This window comes from Panthera pardus, unplaced genomic scaffold (assembly GCF_024362965.1).
Source record: "Panthera pardus isolate Hobbes unplaced genomic scaffold, ASM2436296v1 HiC_scaffold_15, whole genome shotgun sequence".
NCBI classification, from domain to species: domain Eukaryota; kingdom Metazoa; phylum Chordata; class Mammalia; order Carnivora; family Felidae; genus Panthera; species Panthera pardus.
In genome coordinates this window covers 41,443,532-41,461,119 of record NW_026526710.1, presented here as the reverse complement: position 1 = coordinate 41,461,119, position 17,588 = coordinate 41,443,532, and the positions used below count along the sequence as shown (strand labels likewise).

The following is a 17,588-nucleotide window of genomic DNA, read 5'->3' as shown; positions in this document are numbered from 1 at the left end:
CATGCAACTCTTGATCTCAAGTTTATAAGTTTGTCCACGTTGGGTGTAGAGATTACTTAAAAGTCTTTGAAAAAGAAATATTTAATATTTCTTGACACGTGGAAGATATCTAACATTTTCACGTTTGTTCAGGCTGGTGCAGAAGTGAATGTATTGAATGACATGGGAGACACGCCACTTCATCGAGCTGCCTTTACAGGACGAAAGGTGAGAACATTCCATGTTCAGTGTTTGCAAGTGGAATATTTGGAGGGGCAGTCGCCTATGTTTTTTATGGCTCTGAATAGCAACTGAGAAAAGCCACAACAGATACATAAACCAGCACTTTGGGTCACAAGGTCACAAGCTCTTAGAATGAAAAGTGAGGTCAGGTTACTTCCACTCTGGCCTCCTGACAGGGACTCCTTCTGTCCCCACTCGTGTCCTTTGGGATGGGGAACTCCTGATTGTTCCTTTTTAAAAAAAAAAAAAATGCTTCATTGAGGTATAATTTTATGGTGCATGAAACTCACCTACTGTAAGCGCGCATTTCAGTGATTCTTGGTACCTTTACACAGTTGTCCGCCCATCCCCACAGTCCAGTTTTAGAACATTTCCATCAGCTCAGAAAGTTTCCTCATGCCTGTTTGTGTTCATTCCCTGCTGCTCTCCCATGCCTCAGGCTACCGCCGATTGGCTTTCTATCTCTAGGATGTTGGTCTTTTCTAGAAATTTCTTTTCTAGAAATTTCTTATAGATGAAATCATACAAGCTTTGTGTCTGTCTTCTTTAATTTAGCATGATATTACTGAAGTTTATCAATGCTGTAGCATTCATGTATCAGTAATTTCCTTTTTATGGCAGAAGAACATACCATTTTATGGCTATGCCACATTCTTTAATCTTTTAACTGTTTACTGACAGGACTCTCTTCCTATTGTATTGCCTTGGCACCCTTGTGGAAATGAATTGATCATAAATGTGAGGTTTATTTCTAGACTTTCTATTCTGTTTCTTTGATCTATGTCTATCATTACATCAGTACTACACCACCTTTATTGCAGTAGCTTTATAATTAAATTTTGATATTGGGTAGTCTGAGTTTTCCAACAGTGACTTACATTATTTTGGCTATTTTCAGTCAAAAGTTGGTTTTTCCATATAAATTTTAGGGTCATATTCTACAAAAACACCTGTTGGAAATTTGAGGTTGTCTTATCTAGAATCTCAGGCCCATTTGGGAAGAATGGCCACTTTAACAATATTGAGTCTTTCAATCCATGAATGTGAAATGCCTGTCCCTTTATTTAGATCCTTAATTTCTCTTGGCAGTGTTTTGAAATTTTCAATGTACAGATCTTATTCTCCTGTTAAATTGTTTTCTAGGCATTGTATTCTTTTTGATGCTATTTTTAATGGAATTTTTCTTTTAATTTCCTTTTCTGATTCCTTGTTGCAACTATATAGAAAGACAAGTTGATTTTTTTGTTGTTGATCTGTGTCCTGTGTACTTGCTGAGCTCATTTATTCTAGTAGATTTTTTATAAATTCTATAGCATTGTCTACACTGGATCTTATCTGCAAATAAAGACAAATGTACTTCTTCCTTTCCAGCTGGATACTTTCCCCCACCACAACCTCTACCCTTTACTTTGCTAGATCCTAGTATACTATTGAATAAATATGTTGAGAGCAGAAATCCTTGTTTTTTGATCCTGGGGGAATAGCATCTAGTCTTTTACCAGTAAGTATGGTGTTTGTAAGTTTTTCCTAGCTATTTATTAGGTTGAGGAAGTGTTACTCTCTTCCTGGTTCTTGAAAGTTTTTATCATGAATATATGTCAAATGCTATTCGTCTGTCTTTTGAGATGATCATGTGACTTTTTCATTAGTCTATTGTGGCATATTACATTAATTGATTTGGGGATATTAAACATTCCTGTGTAAATCTTCATATTGGACAATAATTGTTCTTGTGTGTTACTGGATTCTGTTTGCTAATACTTTCAGGATTTTTTTGGGTCTGTATTCATGACAGATCCTGCTCTATAGTACTGTTTTCTTGAAATGTGTTTATTTGGCTTTGGTAACAGGGTAATACTGGCCTTATAGAAGGGAAATGGAACATGTTCTTTTCTCCTGTTTTCTGAAATAGTTTGTGAAGGATTGGCTTTACTACTTCTTTAAATATTTGATAGAATTCACCAGGTAAGCCATCTGTGCTTGGACTTTCTGTGTGGGAAGATTTTAAATTATTGAAACAACTTAATTACTTTATGTAGATCTGTTCCAATTTTCTTTTTCTTACTGAATCCGTTTTCGTTATTTTGTCTTTCTGGGTATTTTTCCATTTCACCTAAATTGTCTAATTAGCTGGCATAAAGTTGTTAATAATATTCTCCCATTGTTTTCATATCTGTTGGATTGGTAATGATAGCCCTTATTTCATTTGTGTTTGCTAATTTGTGGATTTTTCCACTGGTTAATTTGGCTAAAGATTTGTCAATTTTCTTTTAAAAAAAATTTTTTTTTAAATATTTATTTTTGAGCGAGTGAGACAGAGCATGAGCAGAGGTGGGTAGAGAGAAAGGGAGACACAGAATCTGAAGCAGGCTCCAGGTTCTGAGCTGTCAGCACAGAGCCTGACGCGGGGCTCGAACCCATGAGCTGTGAGATCATGACCTGAGCCGAAGTCAGATGCTCAACCGACTGAGCCACTGAGGTGTCCCACTTTGTTCTTTTCTAGTACAGGCACTTAAAGCTATAAATTTTCATTTTAGCTGATACAATACATTTTGACATGTTTTTGTTTATTTTAAGATACTTTATAATTTTTTTGTGATTTCTTCTTTGCCCATAGATTTAGAACTATGTCTGCCACATATTTGTAATTTTCCAGAATTCTCCCATCACTGATTTCTAATTTAATTTCTCTTATAATCATATAACATACTTTGAATTATTTATTGAAGAATATAACATTCTTTTAAAAGGTATCAGGAATTAATCTGTGATACAACATCTGTCCTGGAGAATGTTCCTTCAGTGCTTGAAAAGAATGTATACTCTGTTGTTTTGGGGGTGGAGTATTCAATAAATGTCCATTGGGTTAGTTAGTAAGGTTGTTCAAATTTTTACCCTTAACTGATTTTGTGTGTTTATCAAGCATTGAGAGTGTGGTATTGAAGTCTAGCTATAGTTCTGTCAGTTTTTGCTTCATGACTTGGGACTCTGTTAGGCCCATATCCAAAATGGGGTTATATGGAATATATGGCATGTATCTTCCTCACGTATTGACTTTTTTTATCATTACAAAATGCCTTTGCCTTCAGTAGTATTTCCTGTCCTAAAGTTTATTTTGTTTTATGTTAATACAGCTATTCTAGCTATCTCATGGTTACTGGTTGCATTGTATATCTTTTCCACTCCTTTCATTTTCTACTTCTCTGTATCTTTGAATATAATGTTTCTTGTAGACAGCATACAACTGTGTGAGTTTTTCTTTAGTAGACGCACTGTTACATTAGTTTCAGGTGTACAACTTAGCGATTTGACAGGCTTATTGTATATTTTGCTCCGTTCACTGCAAGTGTAGCCACCATCTGTCCCATTACATCACTATTACAATATCGTTGACTATATTCCTTATCCTCTGCTTTTTATTTCAATGACTTACTCATTCCGTAACTGGAGGCCTGTATCTCCCTCTCCCTTTCACCCATTTTACCCACCCCCTTCCCGCCTCCCCTCTGGCAGCCATCAGTTCTCTGTATTTATAATTCTGATGCTGATTTTTGTTCATTCATTTTTTAAGACTCCATTTATGAGTATTTGTCTTTCTCAGTCTGATTTATTTCACTTAGCATAATACCCTCCAGCCCCAACGATGTTGTCTCGGATGGCATGATCATATCCTTTTTATGGCTGTGTACTGTGTGTGTGTGTGTGTGTGTGTGTGTGTGTGTGTGTGTGTGTTATATCTTCCTTATCCATTCTTCTATTGATGGGCACTTAGGCTGCTTCCATGTCTTGACTGTTGTAAATAATGCTGCAGTAAACACAAGGGTGCATCTTTTCAAGTTAATGTTTTCATTTTCCCTGGGTAAATACCCAATAGTGGAATTATTGGATCATATGGTATTGCCATTTTTAATTTTTTGAGAAATCTCCATAGTGTTTTTCCACAGTGGCTATACCAATTTACATTTCCACCAACAGTGCATGGAGGTTCCTTTTTTCCACATCCTTGTCAACACTTGTTTCTTGTCTTTTTTATAGCCAATCTGACAGGTATGAGGTGATTATCTCATTGTGGTTTTGATTTGCATTTCCCTGATGATGAGTGATTGAGCATCTTTTTATGTGTCTGTTGGCCACCTGTTCAGTTGTGTGTTTTTATCCAGTCTGGCAATTTCTGCCTTTTGATTTAGTGTTCGGTCTATTCACATTTAATTAATAACAGTTTTGGATTTCCATCTTCAATATTGTATTTGTTTTCTATGTCTCAGGTTTTTTGTTCTTTTGTTCTTCCTTTACTGCCTTTTGTGTTACAGAGGTATTTAGTGTAAAATTTTAATTTCTCTGGATATTAAACTTTTTGAATGTATTTAAATAGCTTCACACTCTTTATCTGCTAAATTTAACATAGCCAACTGAAAGTCAGTTTCTATAATCAACATTTTTCTCATTAAAGGTAACTTGATTCTTTGTCTCACAAGTTTTTATTGAAAATTAGACAGTTTTTAAAATTTTGGTGTTTTTTTTGTTTGTTTTTTAAGTTTGAGAGAGACAGAGTGAGCAGGGGAGGGTCAAAGAGAGAGAGAGGGAGAGAAAGAGAATCCCAAGCAGGCTCTGCATTGTCATTAGTGTGGAGTCTGACCAGGGCTTGAATACACGAACCATGAGATCATGACCTGAGCTGAAACCAAGAGTCAGATGCTTAACTGACTGAGCTGTCCAGGTGCCCCCAAAATTGGACATTTTTTATAATGTGTTTTAGCAGCTCTGAATTCTGACTTGTCTCCCTTCAGGTTATTTTTTTCTTTTTTTATTGTCTGGTCTTCATTTGTGAAATCTGGAATATGCCTGGCCTGATATCTCTGCTCTTTTTTTAAAAATGTTTTAATGTTTTAGCATTGTTTCTGTTTGGGACTGAATGTGTCCCCCTAAAATTCATATGTTGAAATCCTGTCCCCACAATGTGGTGGTATTAGGAGATATGGAGGTGGGTGTGGGATAGGAATGGCCTGTGGCTTCAAAGCTAATGATGCCTGATGATCTTGCCTGGCGTTCTAGTTCCTGTTGAGTTGCCTCTCAGTTTGTTGTTTGTCTTAACTGAATATCCAGCACCATGAAATGATTTCGTTTTGTTCATTTTTATACTCATTTTTCAGGATGACCGTTCTCTGATCTTTTCATACTTCCGTAGCCAAAAATTGCTTTCCCCTTTATCCTGATTTTTTTTTTTGATTATTTGAATGATCTGGTAAATTAACTATGGTAGAGGGCTTATTTGATTACTGACCATAGTTTAATATCCCTAAAGGTTATTTTAAAATACTAGGAGGATTTGTGAGTGTGTATCACAAGTTAATGAGTTTATTATTTGTTTCACATTTTCTATGTGTGAAACGACATAAATCTAATGACTAGCTTTAATTTTTGCATAAATTACCATGAATGAGCCCTGTAAGTATGTGATTAATAAGCATGTTTTAATTAGTACATTTTACACCATTACAGTCTATTTGTTCATATGTTGATCCTTGTGAACCAGGTATGGAGTCTTGCTAAAGCTGAGAAAAATGTAACATTTACAGTAAAAAAATATAGTGGGTAAATTGCTATACTCTATGGGATTTCAAAAATGAGCTGCAAATAGTTTAATTTGCCTGATTCATGCGTGAACTTCTTGCTCTTGATAGCCCTGCACCAGTTGTTTCTTCTGTGTAAGAATGTTGTTTGTTATCTGATTCCCATGGCTCAAGTCTACCCATTCTTGAAAGTGCAGTTCAGGTGCTGTCTGCATAAATTCTTTCCTGACTTACTGCAGCTGGAAGAAAGGTATGCTTTTTCCAGATTTCCTAAATATTTACATCACCTTCTTTTATCTTCTACTTGGTAGTTACTGCTGTGTATGTTTTTATTACTAGAGTGCATTAATCTTGCTTTCAAGGAGTTAATACATTTCAATTTTTGTACCATTGAGCACAGCACATGTCTTTCTGTCCATCTTACCCACATAAGATCAGTTCATTTATCTGTACTTGGTTCTTCTTTACATATTTGTCCATTTCTACTGTATTCTTGAACTTCGAACATGAGATTGTGCTAAGTTGGGCCTTTGATTCAAATATTAGCATATATATCATCTCTTATATTAGAAAATTTAGCTGATGCTAAGTGGGTACATCACATAGGAAACTTTAAAATGTATGTGCTTAATATTTGAGTATGATTGAATTTTGCAAAAAGTTTAATTTTCTAATTAAACTTTCATGTGCTCATGAAAGGAATCCAATTATCTTGTTTTGATGTGATCCTTTGCCATGAATATAATTTAAAATATGATAGATTCTGTGATTTAATAAATACAAAGAGTTGAAAAGGGATTTCATTTGTTATTAAAGTACTTTACATTCTTGTCTGTTTGAATATATAAAATCTCCCAAAATTTTGTGAGGCTTTTCTTGGTAATTAGTGAACTCCGGTGTTTTTGTTTTGTTTTAATTTTTTTTTAATGTTTATTTTTGAGAGAGTGAAAGAGAGTGTGAGCAGGGGAGGGGCAGAGAGAGAGGGAGACACAGAACCTGAAGCAGGCTCCAGGCTCTGAGCTGTCAGCACAGAGCCCGAGGTGGGGCTGGAACTCACTCCAGGATCTGTGAGATCATGCCCTGAGCTGAAGTCAGCCGCTTAACCAACTGAGCCACCCAGGCGCCCCCTGCTGGTGTTTTATAATAAAAATTAATATACCAGAATTTTAAGATGTATTTAGTATTCCTTTATTTTTTAAATGCAGTTAGAATTCTGAAATTTTTATATCTGTATGATCAGTACAAAATAGGGATATAATCAATATAGTAAATAATGGGATTGTGGTACTGAATTTTGTGTTGGCTACTATTTTCCAGCAGATCTGAGAATACATTTAATATACATGCTTCCTGGGGCGCATGGGTGGTTCTGTGGGTTAAGCATCTGACTTCGGCTCAGGTCATGATCTTGAGGCTCGTGAATTCAAACTCTGTGTCGGGCTCCGTGCTGACAGCTCAGAGCCTGGAGCTGGCTTCAGATTTTGTGTCTCCATCTCTCTGTCTCTCTCTTTCTCAAAAATAAATATCAAAAAAAGATTTTTTAAAAATATGTGCTTCCTATGTTCTGTGTCTCAGGAACTATATATCTGTCATCGCCTGGCATATAGAAGATACATATAATCCTGGGGTTTATATAAGCTTATCTGTCTTGTTCTTCAAGATCCCATCTCTCACGAGTATGTATTAAATGCCTACTGTATATCAGGCATTGCACAGATGACTTGATATGTATCGTCTCATTTAATAGAGAATGACAACTCTGAACTATAGGCATAAATATTGCTATTTCTTACAGGTTGGGCTTCCCGGAAAGCCTGCTGAGCTGCAGCAGGTCAATGGGAGTGCTGTGGGATCACACTGTAGCAGGGAAGGAAGGAAGCAGGAGTGGGCAGAGGCTGAAGTCAATCTGTGATGTACTCTTAAGGGATGCCTCAGCCAATGATGGGGAGCTCTGCAGAAGAGATGACCCATCAGAACTGTCCCACTTGGAGGTGAGGGAACACAATACCGGTGATGGTCAGTCAGTGGATACAGGCTGCCTTGGGAAGGGACAGGACCTTGTACAAGGCAGCCCTCTTCAGCTGAGACAGTCCCTGAAATGACTAAAGGTAACAGCTGTGTCTTGGTCACTCCTAGCATCTAGGGAAGTAAGTCTCTTGTTCCTCAGGGTGAGTCTGGGTGGTGCAGCACAGCTTGGACCACAGCTCACCTTTTATTTTGCTCAGATTCACTTCTGCGTACGCTTTGGGGAGCAGCTTCTTCAGGGTCCCAGTGGGCAGGAGGAAGGACGATAGTGGGGCAGACTATAGCCCTTGTTGGCTGTAGTTGGCCTTTGGGCCACAACTGAATCATTTTCTCCCTCCTGTGCTGTCCATTCTAGATACAGCCTCCCCTTGGCTTGCACGTCTGCTCTTCGTGGGTTACCCAGTACTGTGACTCAGGCCCTCATCACTGGAGGTCTGCAAAGGTCATGCCCTTCATAAGCTTGTGGTTGCTACACTCATTCATTTACTGTCAAAACTGGACTAGGGAATACCAAGAGACACCTGTGTCTATCATCTGCATGCCAGACATACTCCTCCATTTCCCCACTGTGTACAGTCCTCCTTTTCTTCTGACATTCGAGTTCATCTTTACCTCTAACTCTTCTTACCTCTGGACCTTTGATAGAGGAGCCACTTGTTCAGGCAGCCTCTCTGATCTCTTGGCCTTGGATCAGAGCATTATCCTCAGGTGTGGACTGTGCTGCCCAGAACCGGAAGAAACCAATCAGACATTGTACTTCTCCATTTTGAGAAGTGCAAGATGGAATAATTTGTTCTTTACTTAGGAGACAGTGTCCTGGCATCACCCAGACCACTGAACGCCTAAAAACTTACTGACATCACATAGTCCCTGAATTCTCCCCAAGATTTATTTCCCACTCCCTAGAGCATCATGTCTTACCAAGGCTTTCAACATTCTAGCCTCTTCTTGTTCATTTGGTTCTATTAACATATCATTGATAAAGTGGACCCAGTGTGATGTTCTGCGGGATGACCAAATGGCTCTGGGGCAAAACTGTACATGTATCCTGTTGTCTGTGGGTATGCAAACCGGTTTTGATCTTTTTTCCTAATAGGGAAAGAAAAGACTACATTTGTCAGATGAGTTGCTGCGTACCATGTCCTTAAGTAGTATTAACTTGCTCCAGCAAACACAGTATGTCTGGCAGAGTGGCTACGATCGGGGCTATTTGAGTTTATGCAAGTCCTCTGCAATCCTCCACATTCCTCTGGTTTTTGCAGTGTTAGACTGGTGAATTAAATGGAAATATGGTAGGGACTGTCACCCCCGCCATTTGAGGTTTTTGAGGGTGGCACTAATTTCTCCCATTTCTCCCCATATGGGATATTAGTTTTGATTTATCTTGGCCAAGAGATGGGGGAGGGCAATTTTAGAGCCTTCCATTGGCTCTTACACTATAGACCAAGGGAGCCCTGTGACACTTTGCCAACAACTGAGTGTGTGTGTTCCAATTATGTGTTCACAGACTCAGGGAGCGACTATTAGATGTCATTGTGGACCCAGTGTATGCACTGCGAGCCAGACCTGGGCCAAGGTTTCATTTATCATCTCACTCTCGCATATGCCCCCTTACTAAGGAGACAGATGACACTTTGGGTCTCTTGGCGTCAGTGTCAGCTTGGATCTTATACCTAACAATTCCTGAAATGTCTGGATATTCCCTTTTTCCCAGTGTAGTTACTTGAATAAAAGGTCATTTGTCCCCTTGGGAATAGTCTAGGAAATTCGTAGCTGTGTAGGTTTGGTTTGGTGTTGCAAAATCTTTCCTTCTGGAATTAGGTCTCTCCTTTAATAGTTTTCAGTCCAAAACTGATTCAAGTCCAGAAAAGTGGACAAGGTATCATGACTTCTTCAGCTTCTGACCATTCATCATTGACTTTTTTTGATGGTACAGATTTTTACTTGGGTGCTTCCTTAGCAGCATGGACAAAAAGCAGTGGCCCCCTATAGATGTCAAAATGCCAGAAATGCCATTGCAGACAGTAGAAGGCTCTAGATAAGAAGGCTTGCTAGATTGGGCATAGTATGTAAGATCATACCAGGTCATTTTGTGCCTGGAAGGCCTTAGAGGATACATCATTTACCAAAACAGGAAGAAATGACTGGTGGAAAAAGCACCAGCATCACCGGGAAACTTATTAAGAACTATCCTCTCAAGTCTAGGGCTGCCATCAGGAAATGCCATTGTAGACCTGGTTCACTGATAGTGGGGTGTGCAGGGTGGGGGCTGTGTCCTAGGACCCTGAGACAGTAGAGGAGGTGGCACTTAAACATCAGAAGCCAGGTGGATGTAATTATGGTAATGAGCAGTGAGTTCAGAGGGGCAAGGTCAGGAGGACTGGCCTGCAGAAGTTCTGGAAATGGCTGACAACATGGCATTCCTGAAGACAAATTATATGGGCATGGCAGATAATGCTTTTGTCTTTTTTCTTTCTTTTTTTTTTTTTTTTTTCATTTTTACCCATTTTTACCAGAGGGAGAAACTACTGCCTCATACAAATTCTTCAGTAACTTACTACACATTTGTTAGACTGATCATCCACTGGGTGCTCAGTTCTGTTTCTTCATTTTCTCTCCCATCCCTCTCTCTTTCTCTTCCCTTTTTTGTCATGGGTCAATAGAAATCACTATCTTCAGGTTTACTGATCTATCTTGACCATTGTCCTGATGTCTCCTGATACCATCGAAGAAGGCATTCCTTATTTCTGTTACTATGATTTTTATTTCTAGCATTTTCCTTTAACTTATAGTTTGCACTTATCAGTTGAAACTCTTACTATGTATGTAGTCCACCTTTTCCACTAGACCTTTTAATGTAATCCTAGTTATTTTTAATTCTCTGTTTCAACATCTTGGTCATTTCTGTGTCATTCTGTTGATGGCTTTGTCTCTTGACAGTGGATTGCTTTTTCCTGCTGTTTGTGTGTCTGGTAACTTTTTATGGGCTGTTAAACAGTGTGTGTAAGCTAGTAGAGACAGAGGTACATAGTATTGGGCCTGGAAATGAGCATACCTCTTCTTAGTGTGGGATGTCCAGTCAGTCTAGTCTGGAGTTGGTCTGAGCTTGGGTTTTCTTGTTGCCATAGCTACCTTCTGTGTACCACTGGCTTCAAATTTCTATTTCCAATTTCAGTATTACCTCTGCATAAGGTGCAGGCTGATTTTTCTGGAGGGTTGTTTTGCTGTGTGTGTGTGTGTGTGTGTGTGTGTGTGTGTGTGTGTGTGTGTGTGTGTGTAATGTTCCTGCTTTACTCTAAGCTTTAGGCCTTCCTAGTGGGTCTTGTGCCTCAGAGTGCGTTTCTGTCCATGCTGTTGCTTTTCCCCCATGAACTGACTATTCTTGCTTGTTCTCAGTACTTGTTAGCCTTGGGGAGGGGGGGTGGTGAGAGGAGGGGATGGAGTGAGTTCTGTGGTCCTGGTCCAAACTCCATCTTAGGTCTGGGACAGGGATTTCTTAGATGGTGGTCAATCAGTGACCCTGCTCCTCCCATAACGGTAGGAGGGGACCTTTGGTGGTATGGATCCTTGATTGTTTCCTGTCTCTTTCCTTGGCTGAGAGGATCCTCACCGTGCCCTGTGGGTGAAAAATTTGCTGACCTTCTCACAGCAGTGTTGTTCCTTAAGGAATAACCTGAGGCAGAGAGGCTTGCCTGGGGCTTTATGCTTTTTCTGCTGCAGTGGCAGTCCCCCTCCTCCAGGCCTGTTGCACCACTGAGAGAAAGGCTTTTTCTGGTCACCTGCCTGAACCTCCATCTTTTTTTTTTTTTTTTTTTTTTTTTTTTTTTTTTTACTTTTTTAAGCACCAAGTGGAGGTCCGTGGGGAAGATCCTGCAGGTGGATAGGAGCTTCCCCCCATACCTGTGGCTTGCAGAGGTTCTCATGCTAGCCTTTCATCCTGTAGCAGTTCGTTAAAAATTTCAGCTGAATTATGTTATCTGCTCGTTGGCCAGTCCCTGTCTTACTCCCATACCTACCACAGTGAGCCAGTGCTTACTTTGGGGCAGTTTCCTTAGATTCCAGACTACAGGCAAAGCTCAGAGATATTGCGGGTTTGTTTCCAGACAACTGCAATAAAGCAAATATTACAACTAAGTAAGTCAAATGAATATTTTGGTATCCTTTGCATATAAAATTTATGTTTACACTATAGTCTGTTAAGTGTGCAATATCATTATGTCTAACAAAACAATGTATATACTTCAAAAATACTTTATAGATTAAAAAATGCTAACCATAATCCAAGCTTTTAGCGAGTTGTAATCTCGCTGGTGGAGGGTCTTGCCTCCATGTCGATGGTGGTTGCCGAAGGTTGGGGTGGCTGTGGCAATTTCTTAAAATAAGACAACAATGCAGTTTGCCACGTGGATCAGCTCTTCCTTTCACGAACTGTTTCTCTGTAGCATGTGTGGCTGTTGGATAGCATTTTACCCACAGTAGAACTTCTTTCAAAATTAGAGTCAATCTTCTCAAACCCTGCCATCAACTTAATTTATGTAATATTCTGACTTTTGTTATTTCAATAGTCTTCACAGCATTTTCACAGGGAGTAGATTCCGTCTCAAACCGCTTTCTTTGCTCATCCAGAAGGAGCAACTCCTCATCTGTTAAAGTTTTATCATGAGATTGCGATTCAGTCACGTTCTTAGACTCTACTTCTAATTCTAGTTCTCTTGCTGTTTCCCCCACATCTGCAGTGACTTCCTCCACAGAAGTCTGGAACCCCTCAAAGTCATCCATGAGGATTGGAATCAACTTCTTCCAAACTCCACAAATGTTGATAGTATTTTGACTTCTTCTTTTGAATCATAAATGTTCTTAACGGCATTTAGAATGGTGAATCCTTTCCAGAAGTTTTTCAATTTACTTTGCTCAAATCCATGAGAGGGATCACTATGACAGCTATGGCCTTATAAAATGTATTTTTTAAGTCAGGAGATTTAAAAGTTGAAATTACTCCTTGATCCATGGGCTGCAGAATGGATGTTGTGTAAACCAGCATGAAAACAACATTAATCCCACTCTAATCTGCATCAAAGCTCTGGGGTAACCAGGTGCATTGTCAAAGGGCAATAATATTTTGAAAGGAATCTTTTTTTCTGAGCAGTAGACCTCAACAGTGGCCTTAAAATATTTGGTCAACCATTTATAAACAGATATGGTATCATCTAGCTTCGTTGTTCCATTCCTAGAGCCTAGGCAGAGTAGATTCAGCATCATTCCTAAGGACTCTAGGGTTTTTGGAATGCTATTTGAACATTGGCTTCGACTTAAAGTCACCAGCTGCAATAGTCCCTAACAAGAGAGTCAGACTGTCCTTTGAAGCTTTGAAGCCAGGCATTGACTTCTCTCTCGCTGTAAAAGTCCTAGATGGCGTCTTCCTCCAAAATAAGGCTATTTCATCTAGATTAGAAATATGTTGTTTATTGTAGCCACCCTCAGTAATGGTCTAGCTAGATCTCCTGGATAACTTGCGGCGGCTTCTACATCAGCACTTGCTGCTTCCCCTTGCACGTTGGTGTTACAGAGATCGTGTCTTTCCTTAAACCTCATGAACCAATCTCTGCTAGCTTCAGACGTTTCTTTCGCAGCTTCCTCCTCTCTCAGCCTTCATAGAATTGAAGAGAGGGCCTTGCTCTGGACTAGGCCTTTGGCTTGAGGAAATGTTGTGGCTGGTTTGATATTGTATCCAGACCACTCAAACTTTCTCCATTTCAGCAATAAAGCTGTTTCGCTTTTTTTTTTTTTTTTTTTTTTTTTTTTAATCATTCACGTGTTCACTGGAGTAGCACTTTTAATTTACTTCAATAACTTTTCCTTTGTACTCACAACTTGGCTATTTGGCCTGAGAGCCTAGCCTTCAGCCTGATGCAGCTGTGGACATGCCTTCCTCACTAAGTTTAACCATTTCTGACTTGTGATTTAAAGTGAGAGACCTGTGACTTTTCATTTGAATAAACATTTAGAGGTCTTCATAGAGTTACTAATTGGCCTGATTTCAACATTGTGTCTCCCAGACCAGGGAGGCCTGAGGAGAGGGAATTGGGGGAATGGCTGGTTACTGGAGCAGTCAGAACACACACATTTATTGATAAGTTTCCTGTCTGCTATGGGCACGGTCCATGGTGCTCCGAAGCAATTATAATAGTAACTTTAAAGATCAGTGATCACAGATCATTATAACAAATGTAATGATAATGAAAATGTTTGAAATAATGCAAGAATTAACAAAATGTGACACAAAAATACTAAGTAAGCAGATACTGTTGGAAAATGATTCTGATGGACTTGTTCAATGCAAGGTTGCCACAAACCTTCAATTGGTGTAAAAACAAAACAAAAACTCTGCAAAGTACAATAAAATGAGAGGGGCTTATAGTTGGTCACCATACCACCTTGGTTCTCTGGGTTCAGCACAGTAGTTTTATAGATTATCTGTTTTTTCCCCTTTTTTGAAAAAAATATTAAAAAAAATTTTTAACATTTATTTATTGAGAGAGAGGGAGAGCATGAGTAGGGGAGGGGCAGAGAGAGAGAGAGAGAGGGAGACACAGAATCTGAAGCAGGCTCTAGGCTCTAAGCTGTCAGCACAGAGCCTGCTGCAGGGCTCAAACTCACGAACTAGGAGATCACGACTTGAGCTGAAGTCAGACACTTAACCAACTGAGCCACCCAGGTATCCCGAAAAAAATATAAAAAAGAAAAAAAAAATTTTTTTTAATGTTTATTTTTGACAGAGACAGAGCATGAGTGAGGGAGGGGCAGAGAGAGAGACAGACACAAAATCCGAAGCAGGATCCAGGCTCTGAGCTGTCAGCACAAAGCCCAATGCAGGATTGGAACTCAAAGATGGTAAGATCATGACCTGAGCTGAAGTCAGACGCTCAACCAACCAAGCCATCTAGGTGCCCCCCCAAAATAGTTTAAGTTTCTTTATTTTTGAGAGAGAACATGCAGGCAGGGTAGAGGCAGAGAAAGGGGGAGAGAGAATCCCAAGCAGGCTTCACACTGTTAGTGCAGAGGCAGATGCAGGGCTCGATCCCTGAACTGTGCGAACATGATCTGTAATGAAGAGTTGGATACTGAACGGACTGAGCCACCAGGCACCCCTCTGCTTTTTTTTGTTTATTTTTGTTTTTGTTAGAGGGGGTATGATGCACCTTCCAGCTTTTTAAATCCCAGGTGAAATCTGCAAGTCCTAGTTAATTTATGAAATAGGCTTTTCTTGTAACTTCAGAGACTGTGCTAATACTTAAATGTTTAGTTAAGTTGGTCATGTGTCTGTGCCTTATGTGGATCAGTTAATATTTAGCATGTCTTAGGAATCTTTAAGATGCTGTGAATTGCTTCTTTAAAAAACTACATGTGGCTATGCATGTGTATTTCTATATTCAGTTTTATCTTTTTGGAATTCTAGGTGACCAGATAAAAGGTCTCCATAATTGATTCTCTAATTCTTTTATCTTTTTTTCACCTGTACTTCCTCTTAGGTATCTTCCGCTCCCCTATTTTCATGGGAGAGATCTTCCAATTTTTCTATTGAATATTTAATTTGCTATTATTTTTTAAGAGTCCTTTATTTTTCTCTAAATATTCCTTTTTTTGTAATCTTCATTTCTTGTTTAATAAAGAAATATCTAATTTTTCTGAGGATGTGTTCTTTTTAAGGTTTTCTTCATTTTTGAAGTTTTTTTTTCCTTACCTCTCTTGATCTTTGTCCTTTGTGCCAGTCAGATCTCAAATCTTGGTTGTAATTGGCTGTTAATTCACATTTAAGAGTGATGTTTCTCAAAACTTGTAGAGGTCGGTAAGCATGAGTAGGACTTGCTGACTTTTGTTGTAGGGTGAACTTTGTTGAATTTGTATAGTAGACTGTGGTGTGTTTTCATATGAGTGTATATAACACATACTGACCTCAGTGCCTCAGATTTCCCATTTTTAAAAAGATGGGTTATAATAGTACCTGCCACACAGGATTTTTGTGAAAATTTAAATGAGTTAATAAAACTCTTGGAACAGTGATACGTTGTAAATGTTAATTAAATATTAGGTATTGGTATGTAATTTTTTTAGAAATAACTTTTTTAATATCAAATCTAGCCTTAAATTTGCTCTTGATTTATTATGATCTTAGGAAATCATGCATCATTTTTCAGATGCACAGCTGCTGATATTTTTCAATAAAAATTTGGATTTGGAGGAATACTTTATTTGCCTAAGTTTGGGGAATTGTATTTCCACATGTATGGCTATTGGATAATTAAAGCTTACTATTTTAAGTCACTAGCTTTTAAAAAATATAACCTTTTAAAACAGTTGAGGTATAATTGGGGCATCTCGCTGGCTCAGTTGGTGGAGCATGCAACTCTTGATCTTGGGGTTGTGAGTTCAAGTCCCATAATCTCTAAAAAACAATTGAGGTATAATTAATTTGTAACATTAATTTCAGGTATATAACATAAGGATTCAATATTTGTATATGTTGCAAAATGATCACGGTAAGTATAGTTAACATCCATCACTGTAAATAGATTTTTCTTGTGAGAACTTTTCAGATCTACTCTTAACAACTTTTGAATATGTAGTACAGTATTAACTATAGTCCCTGTGCTGTGCATTATATCCTCATGATTTATTTCCTTTATAATTGGAAGTTTGTACCTTTTGATATGCTTTACTCATTTTGTCTACCCTCCACCCCCTGCATCTGGCAGCCATCAGTCTGTTCTATCTTTGAGTTTGGTTTTTTGTTTTAGATTCCTGTAAGGAAAATCATATAGTATTTGTTCTTCTCTGTGACTTATTCACTTAGCATAATGTCCTTGCAGTCCATCGATGTTGTTGCAAATGGCAACACATTCCTCCTTTTTATGGCTGAATAATACTCTATTGTATATGTATACCATCATTTCTTTATCCATTCATCCATTGATGGACATTGAGGTTGTTTCTGTATCTTGGCTATAGTGAATAATACTGAAGCGAACATAGGTGTGCTAGTATCTTTTTGGGTTAGTATTTTTGTTTTCTGTAGATAAATACCTAGAAGTGAGATTGCCCAGTCGTATATTCTATTTTTAATTTTTTGAGGAACCTCCATACTGTTTTCCATAGTTGTACCCATTCACATTCTCACTAACAGTGCACAGGGGTGGGAATCCTTTTTTTTTTTTTTTTTTTTCTTTCCACATCCTCACCAACACCTGTTTTGATAACCACCATTCTCACAGGTATGAGGTGGTAACTCATTGTGGTTTTGATTTGTGTTCCCTGATGATTAGTGATGTATAGCATCTTTTCATATGTGTCAGCCATCTGTATGCCTTCTTCCAAAAAATGTCCATTTGGATCCTCTGCTCATCTTTTAATTGGATTGTTTTTCTGCTGTTGAGTTGAAGGAATTCTTTGTGTATTTTGGATATTAACCCCTTATCAGACATACAGTTTGCAAATATTTTCTCCCGTTCAGTTGGTTGCCTTTTTTTTCTTTAAGATTTTTTAATGTTTATTTATTTTAGAGAGAAAGTGAGCAAGGGCAGAGAGAGAGGGGGACAGAGAATCTGAAGTGGGCTCTGTGCTGACAACAGAGAGCCTGAAGTGGGGGCTGAGACTCAGGAACCCTGAGATCATGACCTGAGCTGAAGTTGGATGCCTAACTGACTGAGAGGCCACCCAGATGCCTCAGTTGGTTGCCTTTTCATTTTGCCGATCGTTTCTTTTGCTCTGCAGAAG

At 38.7% G+C, this 17,588-nt stretch overlaps 2 protein-coding genes across 6 annotated transcripts in view; one reads left to right on the top strand and one right to left on the bottom strand.

Annotated features, from left to right (window-relative positions):
* OSBPL1A (oxysterol binding protein like 1A) overlaps nucleotides 1-17,588 on the top strand; it is a 266,632-nt gene that overhangs the window by 51,569 nt on the left and 197,475 nt on the right. For all 3 annotated transcript variants that reach the window (XM_053902506.1, XM_019465523.2, XM_053902507.1), the window contains exon 4: nucleotides 133-207. In XM_053902506.1, the coding sequence (XP_053758481.1) occupies nucleotides 133-207 (75 nt within the window). The remainder of the gene's footprint in view (nucleotides 1-132; nucleotides 208-17,588) is intronic.
* LOC109276483 (E3 ubiquitin-protein ligase MARCHF11-like) overlaps nucleotides 1-17,588 on the bottom strand; it is an 88,957-nt gene that overhangs the window by 4,446 nt on the left and 66,923 nt on the right. For 2 of the 3 annotated variants that reach the window (XR_008422245.1, XM_053902519.1), the window contains one exon: nucleotides 11,854-11,924. Coding sequence is in view for 1 of the 3 variants with exons in the window: in XM_053902519.1 (XP_053758494.1) it covers nucleotides 11,894-11,924 (31 nt within the window). In the remaining 2 variants the exon portion in view is untranslated. Of the gene's footprint in view, nucleotides 1-11,837; nucleotides 11,925-17,588 lie in introns of those variants that run through there. The other variant, XR_008422243.1, reaches the window with a different exon arrangement.